This window comes from Vipera ursinii, assembly GCF_947247035.1.
Source record: "Vipera ursinii genome assembly, chromosome: 2".
NCBI classification, from domain to species: domain Eukaryota; kingdom Metazoa; phylum Chordata; class Lepidosauria; order Squamata; family Viperidae; genus Vipera; species Vipera ursinii.
In genome coordinates this window covers 2,855,950-2,880,852 of record NC_139513.1, presented here as the reverse complement: position 1 = coordinate 2,880,852, position 24,903 = coordinate 2,855,950, and the positions used below count along the sequence as shown (strand labels likewise).

The window sequence follows — 24,903 nt, the reverse complement described above, 5'->3', positions numbered from 1 at the left end:
CTTAGGTGCTGGATGAGGCTCAAAAGGGAGCCAAATCCTTCACAATGAAACCTGTCTTGGGAGTCTGGCTTGGCTCCCCAAAAGTCAGTCCTGAAAAAGGGTAATGGAGCATCCTAAGCTAGGGTCATGTTCTTTCCTTTCATTTGAGGTGAACTGAAGTTTCATGGTTTGCTAATTTGTTTGGAATTTTGACATGTGTGAACCCTGCTTGGAGGTGAATGTAGGTTTAGTGTTTTTTTTTCTTTGTGAAAAGAAATAGAAAATGCTCCAAATACATTTATTCAGACTTGCAAATCCTTGTTGGAAGTCAATCTCATATTTTTTCAACCATACATTGAAAAAACTCACATAATGTATCTGCTCTAGATCATTTTCAATCCTATAATCAAGTCAGAAAAATATTTCCTTCCATGGGGATTAGTATTGCTCAGTGGTTATATCCACCACTTTCTAAATCTTGGGATAAAGTCAAGAGCAAATGATGTGTTAGTACCACTTTATAACGCCTTGCTAAGACCACACTTGGAATATTGCATCAGGTTTTGGTCACCACAATATAAAAAATGTTGAGACTCTAGAGTGCAGAGACGGACAGCAAAGATGATTGGGGGAGGGGGGGGCTGGAAGCTAAACCTTATAAGGAATGGTTTCAGGAATTAGTTATGTCTATTTTAATCAAAAGAAGGACTAGGGGTGACATGTTAGCAGTATTCCAATATCTAAGCCTATTCTCCAAATCACCAGAAAGCAGACCAAGAAACAGTGGATGGAAACTAATCAAGGAGAAAACCAACCTAGAACCAAGGAGAAATTTCCTGACAATTAGAACAATTAACCAGTGAAACGGCTTGCCTTCAGATGTTCTAGATGCTCCATCACTGCAGGTTTTTAAGAAGAGACTGACCAGTTGTTTGAAGGAAAAGGTATAGGGTCTCCTGATTGAGTGGGGGGAGAATGGAATAGAACGGGGATTGGAGTGGAATGGAATGGAACAAAACAGAAGAGAAGAGTTGGAAGGGACCTTGGAGGTCTTCTAGTCCAACCCCCTACTCAGGCAGGAAACCCTATACCATTTCAGACAAATGACTGTCCGGTCTCTTCTTAAAAACTTCCATTGTTGGAGCATTCACAACTTCTGGAGGCAAGTATTTCCACTGATTAATTGTTCTAACTGTGAAGAAATTTCTCCTTAGTTCTAGGTTGCTTCTCTCCTTGATTAGTTTAGGGTTAGATTAGAAGAACTCCAAGGTCCCTTCCAACTCTATTATTCGATTTTGTTGTGAATTTATTTTATTTTCTATCTTAGAAACATTTGTACTCATCATATAATTTTATAGATAAAAATATCTCTCGGCTAAAGAGGGCTGAACGTCTAACTTTCACCACAGCTGTAGCAAGAGAAACAGTCCTTTGAATGAAAAGTTGCTTGGAGATTCACATAAGAGTCCTTGGACCCATTTGGAGTTGCGTTACAGGACAGAGAGAGAATGGAGACCCAACCTTTAGCAAGTGAGGGAACTGGAAAAGGCCTTTCAGCTGTTCGGCCTGGGCGCTGTTCGGAGACCTGGGCAAGAAGTGGGCAGAAGATGCTGGAAGAAGACACCATCGTCCCTTCAGAAGTTCAGTCCTGGAACTTCAGGAGCGTCCGATATCAGGCTTCTGAGGATCCCCGAGGACTTTGCAGCCGACTCCATGACTTTTGTAATCGATGGTTCAAAGCAGAAAAGCACACCAAAGCCCAGATGCTGGACCTGGTTGTTCTGGAGCAGTTTCTGGCCCTTCTGCCCCTGAAGATGGAGAACTGGGTGCGAGAGTGTGGAGCAGAGACCAGCTCCCAGGCGGTGGCCCTGGTGGAAGGCCTCTTGAGCCAGGCAGGGGAGCAGAAGGAGCAGGTGAGAGACCTTCACTCTGGGAGCCCAGAAGGGGATGACTGGAATAAAATTCTTCACCACTCCCTACCAGAGTCCCAAAGGTGCCTTTTTCACGAGGCAACTGGACTTGTTTTTCTTTAGGGACATTTTGCTTCTCATCCAAGAATCTTCTTCAGCTCCGATGGGATGCTGAGGAATGGAAGGATTTTTACTCCTTGCTGACAGCTGGTTGTTTGCATTTTTTTAGAGTCGTTGAGGCCACTTGGAAGTTTATCTCTGTCCGCACTGTCACCTGTGTGGTGCAAATGGGTGTGGAGTCTTCTTGAAACTGCTGAAAGGATTGTGTATTACACTGGAGATAGATGATGTTGAACAGCCCTATCTCAATAGAGGGGAGGGATATGACATAATCTGTCTCCAGTCTACAATACAGTCTTTTCAGCAGCTCCAAGAAGACTGTACACCCATTTTCACTACTCAGATGACCTTGAGGACACAGATAAACCTCCAAGTGGCCTCAACATCTCTAAAAGAATGCAAATGACCAGCTGTCTGCAAGGAATATAAATCCTTCCATTCCCCATCATCCAGTCCAGAAGAAGCTTCTTGGATGAGAAGTGAAACGGCTTCAAAGAAAAACAAGAAAGTCTAGTTGCCTCATGAAGAAGCATCTTGGGGACAACCATGACCTGAATGACTGAGAATCTCCACAGACATACTAGGGGTTTCTCGAAATCATAATATGTGGAGATGTTTCACTAATTCTTGTAGGATATTGTTTCATTACCCGTTATATAAAATTGGTGACAGACGTTCCTTTCTTACTTTCCAGCCTCACTGAGGAACATTGGAGGCTTTCAAGAATCCATTTTGTGTTGTGTGATGTCCATTAATTTTTCTTTTCTCCTGTCTCCTATTTCAAGTCTTTCACAATGGACATCAGAGATCCTGAGGGAAGCAGGAATCCATCAAATTCTCCTCAGGAGTTCTTTTTGAGGAGCATTTCTCTGGAAGATCCAAGTCTGGACACCTTGGGAGGTAATCAAAGGTCCTCAATTCTCCAGAAAGTCCAAAGCACTCTGCTCTTCTGTAAAATGTCGCTTCCTATGTTATTAATTATGCTTTCTAAAAATTCTGTTTTTCCTCACAGGGAAGACTCCTGCGGAGTTGTCTGCTCTGTATGGTGCAGCTGAAACAGTGGTCGAACCTCCAACTCAAGTAAGAGGAGAAAATTCACTAATAGAATAGAATAACAGAGTTGGAAGGAACCTTGTAGGTCATCTAGTCCAACCCCCCGCCTGAGCAGGAGACCCTACATCGTTTCTGAGAGATGGTAGTCCAGTCTCTTCTTGAAAGCCTCCAGTGATGAAGCTCCCACAACTTCTGAAAGCAAACTGTTCCATTGATTGATTGTTCTCACTGTCAGAAAATTTCTCCTTATTTCTAAGTTGAATGCCTCTTTGATCAGTTTCCATCCGTTATTCCTTGTCTGGCCTTCAGGTGTGTTGGAGAATAGGTTGACCGCCTCCTCTCTGTGACAGCCCCTCAAATATTGGAAGACTGCTTTCATGTCACCCCTGGTCCGTCTCTTCACTAGACTAGCTATGCCCAGTTCCTGTAACCGTTCTTCATATGTTTGAGCCTCCAGTCCCCTAATTATCTTTTGTTGCTCTTCTCTGCACTTTTTCTAGAGTCTCAATGTCTTTTTTATACTATGGTGACCAAAACTGGATGCAGTATTCTAGGTGTGGTCTTACTAAAGGCTTACTTATTAGATTCAAATGCTCCCTTTCCTTCAGGAAGTCACAGTGCTATACAGAGCACTCTTTCCTTCCATTCTCTAGTGGAGAAAAGTGTAGAGAAGAGCAACAAAGATGATCAGAGGTTTGGAGGCTAACCTGTACAATGGATGGTTGTGGAAACTAGATATGTCTAGTCTAGCAAAGAAGAGGATTGGGGTGACATGACAGCAGTCATAGCCAAGAGGGGATCAAGCCGTTCTCCAAAGCAAGTGAGAGCAAGAACAAAAGTAACAAATGGAAGATGATCAAGGAGAAAAGCAACCTAGAACTAAGGAGGAATTTCCTGATGGTGAGAACAATTAATCATTGGAACGGCTTGCCTCCAGAAGCTGTGGATGCTCACATCACTTGAGGTTTTCAAGAAGAGATTAGACAAATATTTCTCCAGAATGGTATAGGGCCTCCTGCTTGAGCAGAGTGTTGGAATAGAGGACCTCCAAGGCTCCTTCCATCTCTGATACTCTATGATTCTATAATTCTTTCTTCTTCTGGCTTGGATATTTTTGTATTCCTGAGCAACGTGGTATGGGAATAAAAGATTCAAGTTGCTCTCAGTCGCCTTAGCTCCCTCTGAGGTCTATTATAATAATAATAATAATAATAATAATAATAATAATAATAAGAAGAAGAAGAAGAAGAAGAAGAAGAAGAAGAAGAAGAAGAAGAAGAAGAAGAAGAAGAAGAAGAAGAAGAAGAAGAAGAAGTTGGAAGGGACCTTGGAGGTCATCTAGTCCAACCCCCTGCTAAGGCAGGAAACCCTATACCATTTCAGACAAATGGCTGTCCAGTCTCTTCTTAAAAACTTCCAGTGTTGGAGCATTCACCACTTCTGGAGGCAGGTTGTTCCACTGGTTAATTGTTCTAACTGTCAGGAAGTTTCTCCTTATTTCTAGGTTGCTTCTCTCCTTGACTAGTTTCCATCCATTGCTTCTTGTCCTGCTTTCAGGTGCTTTGGAGAATAGCTTGGCTCCCTCTTCTTTGTGGCGGCCCCTGAGATATTGGAACACTGCTATCATGTCACCCCTCACCCTTCTCTTCATTAAACTACACATACCCAATTCCAGCAACCGTTCCCTATATGTTTTAGCCTCCAGTCCCCCAATCATCTTTGTTGCTCTTCTCTGTACTCTTTCTAGAGTCTCGACATCTTTTTTACATCGTGGTGACCAAAACTGGATGCAGTATTCCAGGTGTGGCCTTACCAAGGCATTGTAAAGTGGTATTAGTACTTCACGTGATCTTGATTCTATTCCTCTGTTAATGCAGCCTAGCACTGTGTTGGCTTTTTTGGCAGCTGCAGCACACTGCTGGCTCATATTTAAGTGATTGTCCACTAGGACTCCGAGATCCCTCTCACAGTTACTACTATCGAGCAAGGTACCACCTATACTATACCTGTGCATTTGATTTTTCCTTCCTAAATGCAGAACCTTACTTTTTTCACAATTGAATTTCATTTTGTTAGATAGTGCCCAGTGTTCAAGTCTGTCCAGATCCTCCTGTATCTTAAGCCTATCTTCTGGAGTATTGGCTATTCCTGCCAGCTTGGTGTCATCTGCAAATTTGATGAGTTCCCCATCTATCCCCTCATCCAAATCGTTGATGAAGATGTTGAAGAGCACTGGGCCCAGAACAGAGCCCTGGGGCACCCCACTACACACTTCCTTCCATGTAGATGCAGTTCCATTGAGGACCACATGCTGAATACGGCCTGTCAGCCATCTACGAATCCATCTGGTGGTGATGCTATCTAACCCACATTTTTCTATCTTATCAAGTAGTAGGTTGTGATCTACTTTATCAAATGCCTTACTGAAATCCAAGTAAATTAAATCTACAGCATTCCTCTGGTCCACTAGTTTTGTCGCTTGGTCAAAGAATGCAATAAGATTTGTCTGGCACGATCTGTTTTTGACAAACCCATGTTGGCTTTTATTTATTTTTTATTTTATTTTATTTTAATTCCATTTATATCCCGCCCTTCTCCGAAGACTCAGGGCGGCTTACAAGCTTAGCAGTAGCCTTCATTCTATGTATATGCCTGCTTGTTAGGGCTTTCACACACACCCCAAGCGGCATTATTACAAAGTCAGCTTATTGCCCCCAACAATCTGGGTCCTTTTAGTGATAACTTTGTTCGCATCAAGGTGTTCGCTGATTTGTTGTTTGATTATCTTTTCCAGAATCTTCCCAGGTATTGAGGTCAGGCTGATAGGTCTGTAGTTTCCTGGATCTGTTTTTTTTCCCTTTTTTGAAGATGGGAACTACATCAGCTCTCTTTCAGTCCTCTGGTAGTTCCCCAGTGCTCCAGGATCTTTGAAAAATATAGTTGAGTGGTTCTGAGATCACGTCTGCCAGTTCCTTCAGAACCTTGGGGTGTAATCCATCTGGTCCTGGTGATTTGAACTCATCTAGGCTGGACAGGTGCTCACTTACCATTTTCTTGCCTATCTTAACTTGCGTTTCTATTCTGTTTTTTATGGCACTGGTTTGGGTAGGTTGGACTGTTTTTTCCCTTTGTGTAAAGACAGATGCAATTGTTAGTTGCGAAGTCGTGTCCGACCCATCGCGACCCTATGGACAACATTCCTCCAGGCCTTCCTGTCCTCTACCATCTTCTGGAGTCCATTTAAGCTCACGCCTACTGCTTCAGTGACTCCATCCAGCCACCTCATTCTCTGTCGTCCCCTTCTTCTATTGCCCTCAATCTTTCCCAGCATTAGGGTCTTCTCCAGTGAGTCCTTCCTTCTCATTAGGTGGCCAAAGTATTTGAGTTTTAGCTTCAGGATCTGGCCTTCTAAAGAGCAGTCAGGGTTGATCTCCTCTAGGACTGACCGGTTTGATCGCCTTGCAGTCCAAGGGACTCGCAGGAGTCTTCTCCAGCACCATAGTTCAAAGGCCTCAATTCTTTGGCGCTCAGCCTTTCTTATGGTCCAACTTTCACTGCCATACATTGCAACTGGGAAGACCATAGCCTTGACTATACGCACTTTTGTTGACAGGGTGATGTTTCTGCTTTTTAGTGTGCTGTCTAGATTTGCCATGGCTTTCCTTCCCAGGAGCAAGCGTCTTTTAATTTCTTGGCTACAGTCCCCATCTGCAGTGATCTTGGAGCCCAGGAAAACAAAATCTGTCACTACCTCCATTTCTTCCCCATCTATTTGCCAGGAATTGAGAGGGCCAGATGCCATGATCTTGGTTTTCTTAATGTTAAGTTTCAACCCAAGTTTGGCACTCTCCTTCTTCACCCGCAACAAGAGGCTCTTTAGTTCTTCTTCACTTTCTGCCATTAGAGTGGTATCTTCTGCGTATCTTAGGTTGTTGATATTTCTTCCAGCAATCTTAATTCCAACTTTTGATTCATCTAGCCCTGCCTTTCTCATGATGTGCTCTGCATATAAGTTAAATAGGCAGGGCGACAGTATACAGCCTTGCCGGACTCCTTTCCCAATTTTGAACCAATCAGTGGTTCCGTGTCCAGTTCTCACTGTTGCTTCTTGACCCGCATATAGGTTTCTCAAGAGACAAATAAGATGGTCTGGTACTCCCATCTCTTTTAGAACTTGCCACAGTTTGTTATGATCCACACAATCAAAGGCTTTAGCATAGATAATGAAGCAGAAGTAGATGTTTTTCTGGAACTCCCTAGCTTTCTCCATGATCCAGCGTATGTTAGTAATTTGATCTCTAGTTCCTCTGCCTCTTCGAAATCCTGCCTGTACTTCTGGTAGTTCTCGATCCACATACTGCTGAAGTCTAGCTTGTAGGATTTTAAGCATGACTTTACTAGCATGAGAAATGAGTGCAATGGTGCGATAGTTTGAACATTCTTTGGCACTGCCTTTCTTTGGAATTGGAATGTAAACTGATCTTTTCCAATCCTGTGGCCACTGTTGAGTTTTCCAAATTTGCTGGCAAATTGAGTGTAGCACTTCTACTGCGCTGTCTTTTAAGATTTTGAATCGCTCAGCTGGAATACTGTCACCTCCACTAGCTTTGTTGTTGCTCAGCTTTTCTAAGGCCCACTTCACTTCACATTCTAGGATGTCTGGCTCGAGGTCAGTGACCACCTCATTGTGATTATCTGGGACGTTAAGCTCATTCTTGTATAGTTCTTCTGTGTAATTTTGCCACCTCTTCTTAATCTCTTCTGCCTCTGTTAGGTCCCTGCCATTTTGGTCCTTTATCATGCCCATTTTTGCATGGAATGTTCCCTTCATCTCTCCAATTTTCTTGAAAAGATCTCTGGTCCTCCCTATTCTATTGTTTTCTTCTATTTCTTTGCACTGTTCATTTAAGAAGGCATTCTTATCTCTTCTAGCTATTCTCTGGAATTCTGCATTCAATTGGGCATATCTATGTTTTTCTCCCTTGCCTTTCGCTTTCCTCCTTTCCTCAGCTATTTGCAAAGCTTCCTCAGACAGCCATTTTGCTTTCTTGCATTTCTTTTTCTTTGGGATGGTTTTGGTTGCTACCTGTTGTACAATGTCGCGAACCTCTGTCCATAGTTCTTCAGGCACTCTGTCTATCAAATCTAATTCCTTAAATCTATTTGTCACCTCTACTGTATATTCAACAGGGATATGATTTAATTCATACCTGAGTGGCCTAGTGCTTTTCCCTACTTTCTTCAGTTTAAGCCTAAACTTTGCAAGGAGAAGCTCATGGTCTGAGCCACAGTCAGCTCCTGGTCTTGTTTTTACCGACTGTATAGAGCTTCTCCATCTTTGGCTGCAGAGCATATAGTCAATCTGATTTCTGTGTTGACCGTCTGGTGATGTCCATGTGTAGAGCCGTCTCTTGGGTTGTTGGAAAAGAGTGTTTGCTATGACCATCGTATTCTCTTGACAAAATTCTATCAGCCTGTGCCCTGCTTCATTTTGTACTCCAAGGCCAAACTTGCCTGTTATTCCAGTTATCTTTTGGCTTCCTACTTTAGCATTCCAATCCCCCATGATGATAAGGACATCATTTTTTGGTGTTACTTCTATAAGGTGCTGTAGGGCTTCATAGAACCGGTCAATTTCATCCTCTTCAGCACTGGTGGTTGGGGCATAGACTTGGACTACTGTGATATTGAATGGTTTGCCTTGGATTCGAACTGAGATCATTCTGTCATTTTGAGGGTTGTACCCCAGTATTGCTTTTCCTACTTTTTTATTGACTATGAAGGCTACTCCATTTCTTCTGAGGGATTCTTGCCCGCAGTAGTATACCTGATGGTTATCTGAATTAAATTCACCCATTCCTGTCCATTTTAGTTCGCTGATACCTAAGATGCAAAAAAGGAGTTAAATAGTTCTGCTTTCTCCCTGTTGCTTGTCACCTTCTTGCCACTTTCCCCCACTAATGGACCAATCATTTCCTTAACTTTTTTCTTGTTTTGTATATGTTGAAAGAAGCTTTTTTTGTTATTTTTGACTTTGGTCGCAAGCCTTAGTTCATTTTGAGCCTTAGCTTCCCTCACTTCATCTTTTATCTTTCAGTTTGTCAGAGAGTTCTTTATGCAGCCATGCTGGTTTCCTTTGAAAGCTGTTATTTTTCTTCTTTGTTGGTATTGTGCTAGACTGGGCCTTTATTATCTCACTTTTCAAAATTTCCCAAGCTTCTTGAGTTGTTTTCCCCTTTAGGATTCTCATCCATGGAATTCTTCCCAAGGTCTCTCTAAGTTTATTGAAATTAGCTCTTTTAAAGTCCAAGACTCTAGTTTGGCCGTATTCTATTGCTTGTGCTTCCATAATGTTGAATTCCAATATTGCATGATACAATGGATACAATGGATTGTAAAATCTACATTGAGATTTATATTAAGACAACTTTTTTTTTAAGACCAGTACTTAACTCCCCCTTTTTCTGGATACTTTTCCTACTATTAGTTTACACACGCTAACTTCTTAAAGAGTCCTTCAAGAGATGGGAATATCACATGGGCAGCAAGTGCTAAACTGCACCTGTTCGTTTTGTAATTTTTTGACTTGGAATTGTGCAAGTTTGTTCAAAAATACATAAATACTCAAATAGCGCAATACCATTTTTTAAAAGTCTTGTCTACAACCAGTGAAAAGATTAAAAGATAAGGCAGAAGATTAAAATCCAGTGAAGGTAGCCAAATACAAAAATCAAATTGTCATGCATGTAATCAAAGAACTTTTGGCTTGCAAAATAATTTCTAATCCTCTGATTCATGTCTGGATTTGGAGGCCAAACTATCTTGCTTTGTAAAATTTCTTTCAATCCCAAGAATTTTTCTCTGCTTTCTCGTCCTCACTTCAGCCAATGACTCAGATAGAGATAGATGGATGGCTGGATGGATAGATAGATAGATAGATAGATAATAGTTATATGATAGAGATGATAATAGATTAGATAGAAAGATAGGTAGATAGATGATAGTTATATGATAGATGATAGAGAGAGATGATAATAAATTAGATAGATAGATGATAGTTATAAATAGAGATGATAGATTTGATAGATAGGTAGATGATAAGTTATAGATAATAGAAATGATAGAGCATGATAGATATATATAGATAGACAGATAGATACTATATATATATATAGAGAGAGAGAGACAGAGAGAAAGAGAGAGATGATAGATAATAGCTACATAGAGACAGAGATAAATAGCTAAAGAGAGAGAGAAAGAGATGGATAGATATATATAGATATAAAGTGAGTGAGAGATGGTAGATCCATTCACTGAATGGCACTGAAAGTCTTGCCACATCTATCATCGATTAAGCTTGCCTGAACTATTTCTTCACTCAAAGGCTTTTGATCTATTTTTTTCACCTAAACCTTGAAATCCTGCCAAGCAGAGCCATTCAACTTAGTGCATGTCTTTGCTTTGGGAATTTGTACGTAATGGGATAGACCTTACAAATCCTCCTTGACCTTTTTTGGTTCTTATTTCCCTGTGCAGGAGGGTCTTGTGTCCTTTGAGGAGGTGGCTGTGTATTTCTCCAAGGAGGAGTGGTCTCAGCTGGATTCTGACCAAAAAGCACTCCATTGGGAAGTCATGCTGGAAAATTATAGGAATGTGGCGTCTCTGGGTAAGCAAATTTGCTACTCGCCCATCAGAGAATTTAATAATCAAATGCCATCTGCTTTTTCTTATTAAAAGGTCTCCAAAGAGATGTCATCTCTTGGGAAGAAGCAGGAAGAGATCTAGCCTTTTTCTATTCCAAGGAACTTTTCTTTCTTTCTTTCTTTCTTTCTTTCTTTCTTTCTTTCTTTCTATCTATCTATCTATCTATCTATCTATCTATCTATCTATCTATCTATCTTAATCTATCCATCCATCAATCTATTTTTCATGTTTCTAGGCCATCCATCATCCTCAGCATTCTTTAAGCCACCCAGAGTCACCCTATTGGGAAGATGGGTGACGCATATAAATTTAATAAATTAATAAACTACTACCCCTTTATGGATTACTGGCTTGTCGCTGAAGGGCTTTGTAACTCAATGAAGCTATGAGCTATGCCATGCAGGGCCACCCAAGACAGACAGGTCATAGCAGAGAGTTCTGACAAAATGTGATCCACCGGAGGAGGAAATGGCAACCCACTCCAGTATCTCTGCCATGAAAACCTCATGGACAATACCAAAAGGCAAAACGATATGACGCTGGAAGATGAGCCCCTCAGGTCAAAAGGTGTCCAACATGCTACTTGGGAAGAGCAGAGGGCTAGTGCTAGTAGTGCCAGAAGGAATGAAGCGACTGGGCCAAAGCTGAAAGGACGCTCAGCTGTGGATGCATCTGGTGCTATAAAGATCTATTCTCCATAGGAACCTGGAAAATAAGATCAATGAATCAAGGCAAGCTGGACGTGGTCAAACAAGAGATGACAAGACTGAAAATTAACATCTTAGGAATCAGCAAATTAAAATGGACAGGAATTTAATTCAGATGACCATCAGGTATACTACTGCAGGCAAGAATCCCTCAGAAGAAATGAATTAGCCTTCGTAGTCAATAATAAAGTAGGAAAAGCAATACTGGGATACAACCAGAATAACAGGCAAGTTTGGCCTGGGAGTACAAAATGAAGCAGGACTCAGGCTGATAGAATTTTGTCAAGATAATACAATGGTCATAGCAAACACTCTTTTCCAACAACCCAAGAGACGGCTCTACACATGGACAACACCAGATGGTCAACACAGAAATCAGATTGACTATGTGCTCTGCAGCCAAAGATGGAGAAACTATACAGTCAGTAAAAACAAGACCGGGAGCTGACTGGCTCAGGTCATAAGGTTCTCGTTGCAAAATTTAAGCTTAAACTGAAGAAAGTAGGGAAAAGCACTAGGTCACTCAGATATGAAGTAAATCATATCCGTGATGAATACACAGTAGAGGTGACAAATAGATTTAAGGAATTACATCTGATAGACAGGGTGCCTGAAGAATTATGGATGGAGTTTCTCAACATTGTAGAAGAGGTAGCAACTAAAACCATCCCAAAGAAAAAGAAATGCAAGAAAGCAAAATGGCTGTGTGAGGAAGCTTTGCAAATAGCTGAGGAAAGAACGGAAGCGGAATGCAAGGGAGAAAAAGAAAGATACGCCCAATTGAATGCAGAATTCCAGAGAATAGCTAGAAGAGATAAGAATGCCTTCTTAAATGAACAGTGCAAAGAAATAGAAGAAAACAATAGAATAGGGAGGACCAGAGATCTCTTCAAGAAAACTGGAGAGATGAAGGCAAAGTTTCATGCAAAAATGGGCATGATAAAGGACCAAAATGGCAGGGACCTAGCAGAGGCAGAAGAGATTAATAAGAGGTGGCAAAACTACACAGAAGAACTATACAAGAGCAAGCTTAACGTCCCTGATGACAACGAAGGGATGGTCACTGACCCCGAGCCAGACATCCTAGAATGTGAAGTGAAATGGGCTTTAGGAAATCTGAGCAACAACAAAGCTAGTGTTGGTAACTGTATTCCAGCTGATCTATTCAAAATCTTAAAAGACGATGCAGTAAAAGTGCTACAGTCAATTTGCCAGCAAATTTGGAAAACTCAGCAGTGGCCACAGGATTGGAAAATGTCAGTTTACATTCCAATTCCAAACTAAGGCAGTGCCAAAGAATGTTCAAATTATCACACCATTGCACTCATTTCCCATGCTAGTAAAGTTATGCTTAAAATCCTACAAGCTAGACTCCAGCAGTATGTGGATCGAGAACTACCAGAAGTACAGGTAGGATTTCGTAGAGGCAGAGGAACTAGAGATCAAATTGCCAACATACGCTGGATTGTGGAGAAAGCTAGGGAGTTCCAGAAAAACATCTACTTCTGATTCATTAACTATGCTAAAGCCTTTGATTGTGTGGATCACAACAAATTGTGGCAAGTTCTTAAAGAGATGGGAGTACCAGACCATCTTATTTGTCTCTTGAGAAACCTACATGCAGGTCAAGACGCAACAGTGAGAACTGGACACGGAACCACCGATTGGTTCAAAATTGGGAAAGGAGTCTGGCAAGGCTCTATACTGTCGCCCGGCCTGTTTAACTTATATGCAGAGCAGATCATGATAAAAGCAGGGCTAGATGAATCAAAAGTTGGAATTAAGATTGCCGGGAGAAATATCAACAACCTAAGATATGCAGATGATACCACTCTAATGGCAGAAAGTGAAGAAGAACTAAAGAGCCTCTTGTTGCGGGTAAAGAAGGAGAGTGTAAAAGTTGGGTTGAAACTTAACATTAAGAAAACCAAGATCATGGCATCCGGCCCTCTCAATTCCTGGCAAATAGATGGGGAAGAAATGGAGGTAGTGACAGATTTTATTTTCCTGTGCTCCAAGATCACTGCAGATGGGGACTGTAGCCAAGAAATTAAAAGACGCTTGCTCCTCAGGAGGAAAGCCATGACAAATCTAGACAGCACACTAAAAAGCAGAGACATCACCCTGTCAACAAAAGTGTGTATAGTCAAGGCTATGATCTTCCCAGTTGCAATGTATGGCAGTGAAAGTTGGACCATAAGAAAGGCTGAGCACTAAAGAATTGAGGCCTTTGAACTATGGTGTTGGAGAAGACTCCAGCAAGGGGTTCAAACCGATCAGTCCTAGAGGAGATCAACCCTGACTGCTCTTTAGAAGGCCAGATCCTGAAGTTGAAACTCAAATACTTTGGCCACCTAATGAGAAGGAAGGACTCACTAGAAAAGAGCCTAATGCTGGGAAAGATTGAGGGCGATAGAAGAAAGGGACGACAGAAAATTAGGTGGCTGGAGGGAGTCACTGAAGCAATAGGCGTAAGCTTAAATGGACTCCAGAAGATGGTAGAGGACAGGAAGGCTTGGAGGAATATTGTCCATGGGGTTGTGATGCATCGGACATGACTTCGCAACTAACAACAACAAATAAACTAGGAAGCAAACATTTCAGTGCATAAAAATATTGAATATCTATCTATCAGTGGCGCTCTGCTTGGATCCTGTGCCAATTCACATCTTGTGATTTTTTTTTCTCATTTCTATTTAAACATTTTTATTTTATTTTTTCAAATTTGTATAGCCACTTATTTCACCAAAAGTGACTCTGGGTGATGCACAGCAAAAATCCCCAGGCTTAAAAACAATAGATACCCAAAAAAAAAGCAAGGACAAAGCGTGCATAAGAATGGCCACCTCAACAGGGGGGGGGCCTTCTAAGCACAATTACGGCTTTCCTGGGAGCCCCAGACATGATGCCCTAACCTGGGCTTTCCTTGAGGGCTTTCCAGATTATCAAAAGGTGACTTATGATCCCAACATTTCTCTTACTAACCAAGAGGGTTGTTAAATGACCTTTGACTCATTTTGTGATTTTTCTTCCCACAGTTGTTAAGGGAATCATTTGTCAACATCCAGCTCAAGGATCCAAATAAAAATCCAGATTAATTCCGTTTCTGAAAATCTTACTGTTATATTGAATACACGGCATGGTAATGTTGAAGCAAAAGTAACTCTGAGATTCCCAGACACCAGTTCATTGAATTAAATGATAATCTCTCCAGCGAAACCTTCTCCCCCCCTCTCTCTCTCTCTCTCTCACCATGTGATTTTGGGATTTTGGGTTTCTGCTGGTTATTGACCACTCCCCCCCCCCCACTTTCCAATAAATGTTAGGTTTTCTCCTAAAACCTCCCTGAATGTTTCCTCTGATGTTTCCTTAACTGCTCTTTATTTGAATGGTTTTTCTACCTGTAATGATGCCGTTTGGAAGTCCTAATAGTGTTACAGGGATTTGGCTATTAGAGAATTGGGCCCTCTGATGGGACAGGTTCTCAAGTAATGGGACCTTCCACTCCAGGGGTTCTTCCCACCCACCCCCAACTTTCTCCAAGGCTTCCTTTTGTAAGTTCTGCCCGGAAAATGCCGGGGCATCTAAGGATGAATGAACATACCCCGTCTGAGTACTATTTTTTTCAGTGCAGGGCTCCCTCCTTGAGAAGAGTTCCCAGGTTCACATCCACCAGCATGTCCAGATTGAAATTAAACCAATGCACACATGCAAATGGAGCCACATGGACAAAAACCACTCACAGCAATGCTAAGGTCCATGTGATCCTCACGATGATGTTACCACCCATGCTACACGGTGACGCTAAGGCCCACGTGACCCCTGCATGATGCTCGTGGAAACACTAGCGCCCCAGCAATGCTCATGGCAAAGCTAACATGAGTGGGAGGGTGCGCGCACACACACACATGCACACTGGCAAGCCACTCATGTGGCCCGGTGGCCAACAGACATAACCCGGTAGTGGGCCGCAGCCCAAAGGTTGGCGACCCCTGGTCTACATGATCTTAATAAGTGAGCATATTTGCACCTCATGGTTGAAATGAGGGATTCTTGGTACTTTCTGAGCTTGGTTGTTTTCTTACAGATGTTTCATTACCCAATCTGGGTAACATCATCAGTGCCAGTAAGGAGTAAGAACAAACCCTATTCCTTACTAGCACTGATGATGTTATCTAGTTTGGGTAATGAAACATCTGCAAGAAAACAAGTAAGCTCAGAGAGCAGAACCCCTCAGGTTTTTCATTCTGCAGCATAGAGGTCAAGAGAGACCCCAACATCAGATCTTATATCCACCCAATTGTAAGGAGCTGCCTCAGCTAAGCCACCCAATAAAGCAGAACTCTTGAAAAAGGCATTGTCTCAAAAGGAACTTTTATTAGGGGCTAGTGATAGCAGGGAAAAGAAGATGAGGTCTGAGGAAAAACCCGTGGAAGCGATAAAAGCATTATTCAGTACTCCTCCCCCCAGAGTCCAGTGTTCATTTGAATTCCAGCCAACCCACAGGTGGAATAGTGTTTTAACTGGCTTCTTTGGCACATTCTTTCAAGGTCTCTCTCACTTTCATTTGCTTCTGGCTCCAAGAGCAACCATCTCTCAGATAAGGGTGATACATTCCATCCCCTGGGGGAAGGGCACCATAGCAGGACAGTGCAAAGTATCCCCAAGTCATCCCCCCTCCCAACAGAATAGCAGGCCACAAAGAAAAGTTACAGATTCAGGAATAGGCATAAGGAAACAATAATATTCTTTGGGGACCTGACTCCGATACCAGGCATCGCCCCATGTTTTGAACATAACCTGATAGACACAGGCAGAAGAATCACAAAAAGAGCTAAAAGGAAGAAGATTTGAGAGGGTGGGGGCATAATTAATGTTCAAATAAGAGATGCAACAATGAGGAGTCTTGATCCTGTTTGCATCTCACTTTATGTCAACTGTTCTTTTTTTCCCTTTTTTTCTGCTCCAAGCAGGTGATGAATGGAGGAGGATGGATTCTGGCCAAGAATCAGCTGCAGTATTGCAAAAAGGCAGAATAAAACACGCAGAGACATTTTTTGGAAAGCAAAGTTCTGAGGAAAAACAATTAAAGGGGGAGCTAGAGAAATGCTCTACTTTACCACATGTAGCTGTCAGTGACTTCTCCGGCAAAGATGATCAGCCAGAAAAAGAGGCTTGTGCAAAATTACCCGCAGATGAATCAGGATTATACGACTGTTGCGGAAGCCACACGATAAAGAAACCAAATGAACATGAAAAACATTTCCGAAGGACCTTCTCAGTTACTTTGCCTCAGAGAATACAAGGAAAGAAACCATGTCAATGTCTGGATTGTGGAAAACGCTTCAGAGACTCAAATGATCTTACTTCCCATAAAAGGATCCACACAGGAGAAAAACCATATAAATGTCTGGAGTGTGGAAAACACTTCACTAGTTCAAGTTCCCTCACTTCCCATAAAAGAATCCACACCGGAGAAAAACCATATAAATGCCCAGAGTGTGGAAAGGGCTTCACAATTTCAAGTAATCTTATTGCTCACAAAATGATCCATACTGGTGAGAAACCCTACAAATGCAAGAACTGTGCAAAAAGCTTCAGAAGAAAAGACCAATATATTAAACATAACAGAATCCATACTGGAGAAAAACCATATAAATGTCCGGAGTGTGGAAAGAGCTTCAGAATTTCATGTTCTCTTAATACTCACAAAATGATCCACACCGGGGAGAAACCTTACAAATGTCTGGAGTGTGGAAAACACTTCACTAGTTCAAGTTCCCTCACTTCCCATAAAAGAATCCACACCGGAGAAAAACCATATAAATGTCCGGAGTGTGGAAAGAGCTTCAGAATTTCAAGTTCTCTTACTACTCACAAAATCATCCACACCGGGGAGAAACCTTACAAATGTCTGGAGTGTGGAAAACACTTCACTAATTCAGGTTCCCTCACTTCCCATAAAAGAATCCACACCGGAGAAAAACCATATAAATGTCCGGAGTGTGGAAAGAGCTTCACAACTTCAAGTAATCTTACTACTCACAAAATGATCCACACCGGGGAGAAACCTTACAAATGTCTGGAGTGTGGAAAACACTTATCTAATTCAAGTTCCCTCACTTCCCATAAAAGAATCCACACTGGAGAAAAACCATATAAATGCCCAGAGTGTGGAAAGGGCTTCAGAACTTCAAGTTATCTTACTGCTCACAAAACGATCCACACTGGGGAGAAACCCTACAAATGCAAGAACTGTGCAAAAAGCTTCGGACAAAAATGTCAATATATTGTACATAACAGAATCCACACTGGAGAAAAACCATATAAATGCCTGGAATGTGGAAAGGGCTTCACATCTTCAACTCGTCTTATTGCTCACAAAATGATCCATACTGGTGAGAAACCCTACAAATGCAAGAACTGTGCAAAAAGCTTCAGTAGAAAAGACCAATATATTGTACATAACAGAATCCACACTGGAGAAAAACCATATAAATGCCCAGAGTGTGGAAAGGGCTTCACAACTTCAAGTTATCTTATTGCTCACAAAATGATCCATACTGGTGAGAAACCTTACAAATGCAAGAATTGTGCAAAAAGCTTCAGAAAAAAATACCAATATATTGCACATAACAGAATCCACACTGGAGAAAAACCATATAAATGCCTGAAATGTGGAAAGGGCTTGAGAACTTCAACTCAACTTATTGCTCACAAAATGATCCATACTGGTGAGAAACCCTACAAATGCAAGAACTGTGCAAAAAGCTTCACACAAAAATGTCAATATATTATACATAACAGAATCCACACTGGAGAAAAACCATATAAATGCCTGGAATGTGGAAAGGGCTTCACAACTTCAACTCGTCTTATTGTTCACAAAATGATCCATACTGGTGAGAAACCCTACAAATGCAAGAACTGTGCAAAAAGCTTCAGAAGAAAAGACCAATATATTGTACATAACAGAATCCACACTGGAGAAAAACCATATAAATGCCTGGAATGTGGAAAGGGCTTCACAACTTCAAGTCATCTTACTTCTCACAAAATGATCCATACCGGGGAGAAACCTTACAAATGCAAGAATTGTGCAAAAAGCTTCAGAAAAAAACGTCAATATATTGTACATAACAGAATCCACACTGGGGAGAAACCGTATAAATGCTCGGAATGTGGAAGATGTTTCATTACATCAAATTCCCTCACTTCTCATAAGAGAATCCACACTGAAGAAAAACCATATACATGTACGGAGTGTGGAAAGGGCTTCAGAATTTCAAGTTCTCTTACTGCTCACAAAATGACCCATACTGGGAAGAAACCCTACAAATGCTAGAACTGTGCAAAAAGCTTCAGACAAAAATATCAATATATTGTACATAACAGAATCCACACTGGGGAGTAACTGTATAAATGCTTGGAGTGTGGAAGATGTTTCATTACATCAAATTACCTCACTTCCCATAAATGGTGCCACACTGCGGAAAAATCGTACATTTGTCTGATGTGTAGAGAGGGGTGTACTCAACATGTCCCTTTATGATCACAGAAAAGAACCATATAAACAAATTGTCAAAAATTTCGGACACTTGAGCTATTTATTACTGTGGAAAAAAGAAGTGTTAGGGAATGTAGGGAAGATAAGAACGATGAATCTGAAGAGAGTGGAGAAAAATAACTACAATTGGTTTTTTTGAATAATGTTGAGGATTTGTCCATACAGAGCCCTAAATATAATCTTTTTTGGAAGACCCACTTTACACCCTTCACTTTTTGCATCTCTAAATTTATTGGCCACTAGAAGCATCTAACAGTTACATAACAATGACTCTGGCCTTTGACTTTGCTCTTTTTGCCACTTAATTTACATCTCCATCATTGAATATTAATTGGAAGGGCTTTCAACACTTTCATTTCTGCAATAAATATCTGGTGGCGAATATCTGTAGCTTGGGTGTAGGATCAGGGGGAAGGTTTGTTGTTTGAGCTTGTGGGTTGGTTTCCAAACATTTCGTTACCAGGCTAGGTAACGTTTCAGTGAAGTTTAGGGGATGTCAGGGTTAAGTGTTTATAAGGGCTTCAGGTGTGGGTGTGAAGAGGGTCACAGAAGAGCAGCTAAGATGATCAAAGGCCTGGAGACTAAAACATATGAAGAAGAGCTGCAGGACTTGGCTTTGGCTAGTCTAAAGAAAAGAAGAAACAGGTGTGACATGATTTCAGTATTTCAGAGGCTGCCACAAAGAAAGGATCAAATTATTCTGCAAAGCACCAGAGGACAGGGCAAGAAACAATAGTTGCAAGCTGATCAAAGAGAGAAGCAATCCTGAATTAAGGAGAAAGTTCCTAACACTGAGGACAAACAAACACTGAGAACAGCTTCCCTTCAGAAATTGTGGGTGCTCCATCACTGGAGGCTTTTATGAAGAGACTGGATAGTCACTTGTCTGAGATGGTATAGGTTTTCCTGCTTGAGCAGGGGGCTGGACAAAAGACGTCCAAGGTCCCCTCCAGATTCTATTCTGTTATGTTACTTTACTTTCCATTCTACTCTACTCTGTTCTTGTGATGGGTCCGGTGTGAGTCTTCATTGAGAGCCTTGTGATAGGGAGCAATTCCATCAACAGGCACATTGACCTACAACCAGCCTATGAACTCCTCAGAATCCAACCACAGCCAACCAGAGAGAGCACCGACCCTCAACCAACCCATGTAAGCCCCCCAGAGGTTCATCTTCCAATGACCCTCACCAGATGTAACCCCCCATCTCAAAACCCGTCACAAGACTGTCTCTTGACACACCCACACCTGAAGCCCTGATAAACAAGAACACTTAACACTGACATCCTCTAAACTCTGCTGAAGATGTTACCTAGCCTGGTAATGAAATGTTCGGAAACCAACCCACAAGTTCAGAGAACGACCTACACCTTCACCCTCACTTTCAGTTCTCTTTTATTTAGTCTTCTGGCTTCCTCAACTCTTGGGATGATAAAAAAACACCATGCCAACTTTAAGCCAAGGATGGGCGATCTCAGCTTTGCTGTCATCATGCAATTTCTTGAATAAAGGTCTCCTGGTTTTCATTCTTTTAAGGAGTAATCTCCAGAATTGTTTTTATATAACGTTTCACTCTCGTAGCTTCATTCTTCCTTTTTTAAATGCACTTTTTACTCACACAGCGCAGGACAGGAATCTGGACAATATTCCAGAGTTACAATGTCCAAGATCAAAGGTTTTCTTCTTTAGATCCCCAGTAATTTTCCCCATCTGATGACCAAACTATGGTTGAATTGGTGGTTTGGGTTGAAAGCCAGCCCCATAGATCTTTAGGAATTCTATCCGAAGCAGAGATTCTCTGATTTAGAAGGGAGTTTGAACCCCTTCTGGCTTTTGGCTAATTACTTGACTAAGCTGGCCATGGGTGCCAAGGGAAACCCTGTCTTTAAAAAGACATCAGAACTTGAGGTGAATAACACATCCTATTTTTCCTACAACAAACGGCCTGTGAGTGGTTTACCAAAAGAGAATGACTGGCCAAAAGTCACCCAGCTGGCTTCCATGCCTAAGGGCAGTTTCCCAACCTTTCGGCATTGGCAGCCTGGACTGAGTGTGAGGGGAGAAAGAAGGGATGGTTTTGTGGGAGGGGTTAGCCCGTGTGCGAGCGGGGCCACAAACGCCCGCAATGCTCATACAAGTACAGCCACAAATGCCTGGGATGACGCTCACATGAGTGGGGCTACAAATGCCCGTGGCAAGGCTCACATGAGTGGGGCTATGAACATCGACGACACAACACTGGTCACACGACGGGCTGTGTGAGAGCTTGAAGATGCGCACACCAACCAGCCACTCAAGTGGCCTGGTGGTCAATGGGCCACAGCCAGGTAGTGGTCCATGGTCCACAGTTTAGGGACTCCTACCTAAGGGGAACTAGATCTTATGGTCTGTAGATTTCTAATCCAGCACCCAAATCACTCCTCATTTATTTACTTATTTATAAAATATATAGGCTGCCCATCTTCTGCCGTTCGCAGTCGGTGTTGGCGGGAGGGCAGAGATCCGCCCCAAGGCCTCTCATTTGTGGAGTTCCTCAGGGGTCGGTTCTCTCGCCCCTCCTGTTCAACATCTATATGAAGCCGCTGGGTGAGATCATTCGTGGTTTCGGGGTGGGGTATCATCAGTACGCTGATGATACCCAACTTTTTCTTTCCACCCCGAACCAACCCAGCGATGCCCTCGCCGTGATGTCCCGGTGCCTGGAGGCGGTCCAGGTCTGGATGGGGAGAAACAGGCTTCGTCTCAATCCCGCCAAGACTGAGTGGCTGTGCATATCGGCATCTCGGGTCAACCAGACTATTCCATCTCTAACGATGGGGGGTGAGGTGTTACCCCCCGTTGATAGGGCTCGCAACTTGGGCGTCCTCCTGGATTCAAGACTCAGTTTTGAAGACCATATAGGAGCCGTGACCAGGGGGGCTTTTGCCCAGGTTCGCCTGGTGCGCCAGTTGCGACCCTATCTGGACCGAGATGCCCTACGCACAGTCACTCATGCGCTCGTGACCTCCCGTTTAGACTACTGCAACGCTCTCTACATGGGGCTGCCCTTGAAGACCACTCGGAGGCTTCAGCTGGTGCAGAATGCGGCCGCGCGAGTTGTGATGGGGGTTTCCCGATACTCCCATGTAACACCTCTACTCCGCGAGCTGCATTGGCTTCCAGTTGCCCTCCGGGTGAGATTCAAGGTGCTGGTGATGACCTATAAAGCCCTAAATGGCTTGGGTCCGGGATATCTGAGGGAACACCTGCTGCCGGCATCAAGTTCCCTTCGTCCAGTGCGCTCCCACAGGGAGGGTCTTCTCAGGGTCCCACCAGTAAGAGATTGCCGGCGGGTAACACCCAGGGATAGGGCCTTCTCAGTGGGGGCGCCTGCCCTTTGGAACCAGCTGCCAGTGGAGCTGAGGACTGCCCCCGACCTCCGTTCATTCCGCCGGGGCCTGAAGACCTGGCTCTTCGAGCTCTCTGGCCCAGGCTGAGGATTAATCTTATTTTTACTGGGGTTTTATTTGGCAGGGACACATACAATTCTTTCTTTTTAAATCTGTTTTTAACTTTTGTATTTCAGTTTTTTAATCACCCTGTAAACCGCCCTGAGTCCTTCGGGAAAGGGCGGTATAGAAATGTAATAAAATAAATAAATAAATAAATAAAATAAATAAATCTTACCTCAAGGTAATTCTGGGTGGCTTATTATGGGGCCACAAACACCTGTGACACACATATGCAGCCGCAAACACCCATGATGACGCTGACGAGTGGGGCTACACATGCCCATGGCAAGGCTCACACGAGTGGGGCCGCGAACACCCACAACAGCAATGGTCACATGAATGGGGCTGTGTGTGAGCATGAAGATGCGTACACCAACCAGCCACACAAGTGGCCTAGTGTTCAATAGGCTGAGGCCTGGTAGTGGTCTACAGCCCACAGGTTAGGGACCCCTACCTAAGGGGAACTAGATCTCATGGTCTGCCCGTTTCTAATCCAGCACCCAAACCACTTATGATCATGATTGATTGATTGATTGATTGATAAAATTGATAGGCTGCCCATCTTACCTCAAGGTAACTCTGGGTAGCTTATTATAACATTATTATTATAACAATCTTCCACAAGGGCCAATATGAACTAGAAAAAGAAATTAATCACAAAATTCCATCCAGTCAAATCAGCCAACTAAACATTTGTCATTCCTTCAGCTCTGGATTTCAGAGGAGGGGGGTAGATACTCTGCTTATTGGCTGAAATTTAATGCCTTGGAGGAAATCATGTTGCCCTGCCATACAGTCTTGGCACTCAATCAGGGCAAAAAAATCACAATTACAATGGGCTGAACTCAAGAACTAATATCCAGCAGGAAATGCCAAACTAATCAGATGACCTGCATTCCCAGGCTGAGCTTAGGTTTTCTTTGTTAAATTGGAAAAAAAATCTTTCCACCAAGAAATTAGTATTTCAACTAGCAATAGCAATAGCACTTAAACTTATATACCACTTTACAGCCCTCTCTAAGCAGTTTACACAATCAGCTTACTGCCCTCAACATTCTGGGTCCTCATTTTACCACCCTCAGGAGGATGGAAGACTAAGTCAACCTTAAACCAGTCAGGATCAAACTCCTGGCAGTGGGCAGAGTTTGACTGCAAAGCTGCATTCTAACCACTGTGCTATCACTTGTGAAAGAAGCCTCAGAGTTCTGATTTGTTTCGTCTTCTTTATCGGAACCTTGACACCTATATGTGGAAAACTCCCACCCCTGACAAATACATATTCTTCTTCCCAAAAAGAGACATAGATCAGGGACAAGCAGGAAAAGATTAATGAGCCATTGAGAATTGAATTGCTGAACTGCTGGCAGCTGGCAGTCAGCAGAAATAACCTGAAGTACTGCATTGTAACCACTATGCCACCATGGCTCTTATTGAATGAATGAATGAATGAATGAATGAATGAATGAATGAATGAATACTAAAGAAAGCTGAAATACTGGGATATTTGGCTACCATAGTTGTTATTTGCTTACAGAGAAGTACCCCAAGTATCTAGAGCAGTATTCTTCAACTTTCGTAACTGTAAGATAAGTGGACTTCCATTCCCAGAATTCCTCATGGTGGCTGCGGAATTTTGGGAGTTGAAGTCCACAAACGCTAGGGTTGCCATGATTGAAAAACATTCCTCTACAGAAGGCATGTCCAACTCGCAACATCATGTGACGTCGTGCGACATATCACGACTTTTTCCCCATTGTTGGCAATGGGGTGGGCTCAGTTTCGGCGTGATGCATCCGGCCCGTAGGCTGGCAGTTTGACATACCCGCTCTAGAGGATTTCGATGCTTGGCACTTGGTTCATATTTATGATGGTTGCAGTGTTCCAGGGTCATGTGATCCCCTTTTGCGACTTTCGGACAAGCAATAACAATGAAGAAGCCAGATTCACTTAACAAAACTATTACTACCTTAACAACTGCAGCGATGGCAAGGAAGGTTGTAAAATGGTCCAAAACTCACTTCATATCTATCTTACCAATGGAAAATTGGCACTCAATTGCAGTCAAAAGCCGAGGACTACCTGAATGGAGCTAAGTGTTTGTGCACTGATGAGGTTAGCTAGTTTGGTAATAAAACATCTGCAAGGAAACTACCAAGCTCAGAGAGAACGCAGGAGCCCTCATTTCAACCCTGAGCTACAAATATTCTCCAAGAAAAGTGTAATCTGGCTCAGAAAATGGAAGGGATGATTTTTATTTTCTTTTATGTTATACTTTATTTTATAAATAAAAATAGGATCAAAAATCACATGAACCTTTACCTAGGTCATCAGTAGGCATTTTTTTGCCCACGCCAGTCTCTGTCTGCCCTACAG

General features: G+C 42.5%; 1 protein-coding gene across 1 annotated transcript; it reads left to right on the top strand.

Annotated features, from left to right (window-relative positions):
- Positions 1-1,487: 1,487 nt before the first annotated feature.
- On the top strand, positions 1,488-20,581 carry LOC310633225 (uncharacterized protein; the record flags this gene model as incomplete). The annotated part of the gene is made up of 5 exons (XM_083350912.1): positions 1,488-1,892; positions 2,795-2,909; positions 3,022-3,089; positions 10,599-10,728; positions 16,447-20,581. The coding sequence occupies 5 exons, from the start codon at positions 1,488-1,490 to the stop codon at positions 18,816-18,818; spliced, it is 3,090 nt and encodes a 1,029-aa protein (XP_083207038.1). The 3' UTR covers positions 18,819-20,581.
- Positions 20,582-24,903: the final 4,322 nt, after the last annotated feature.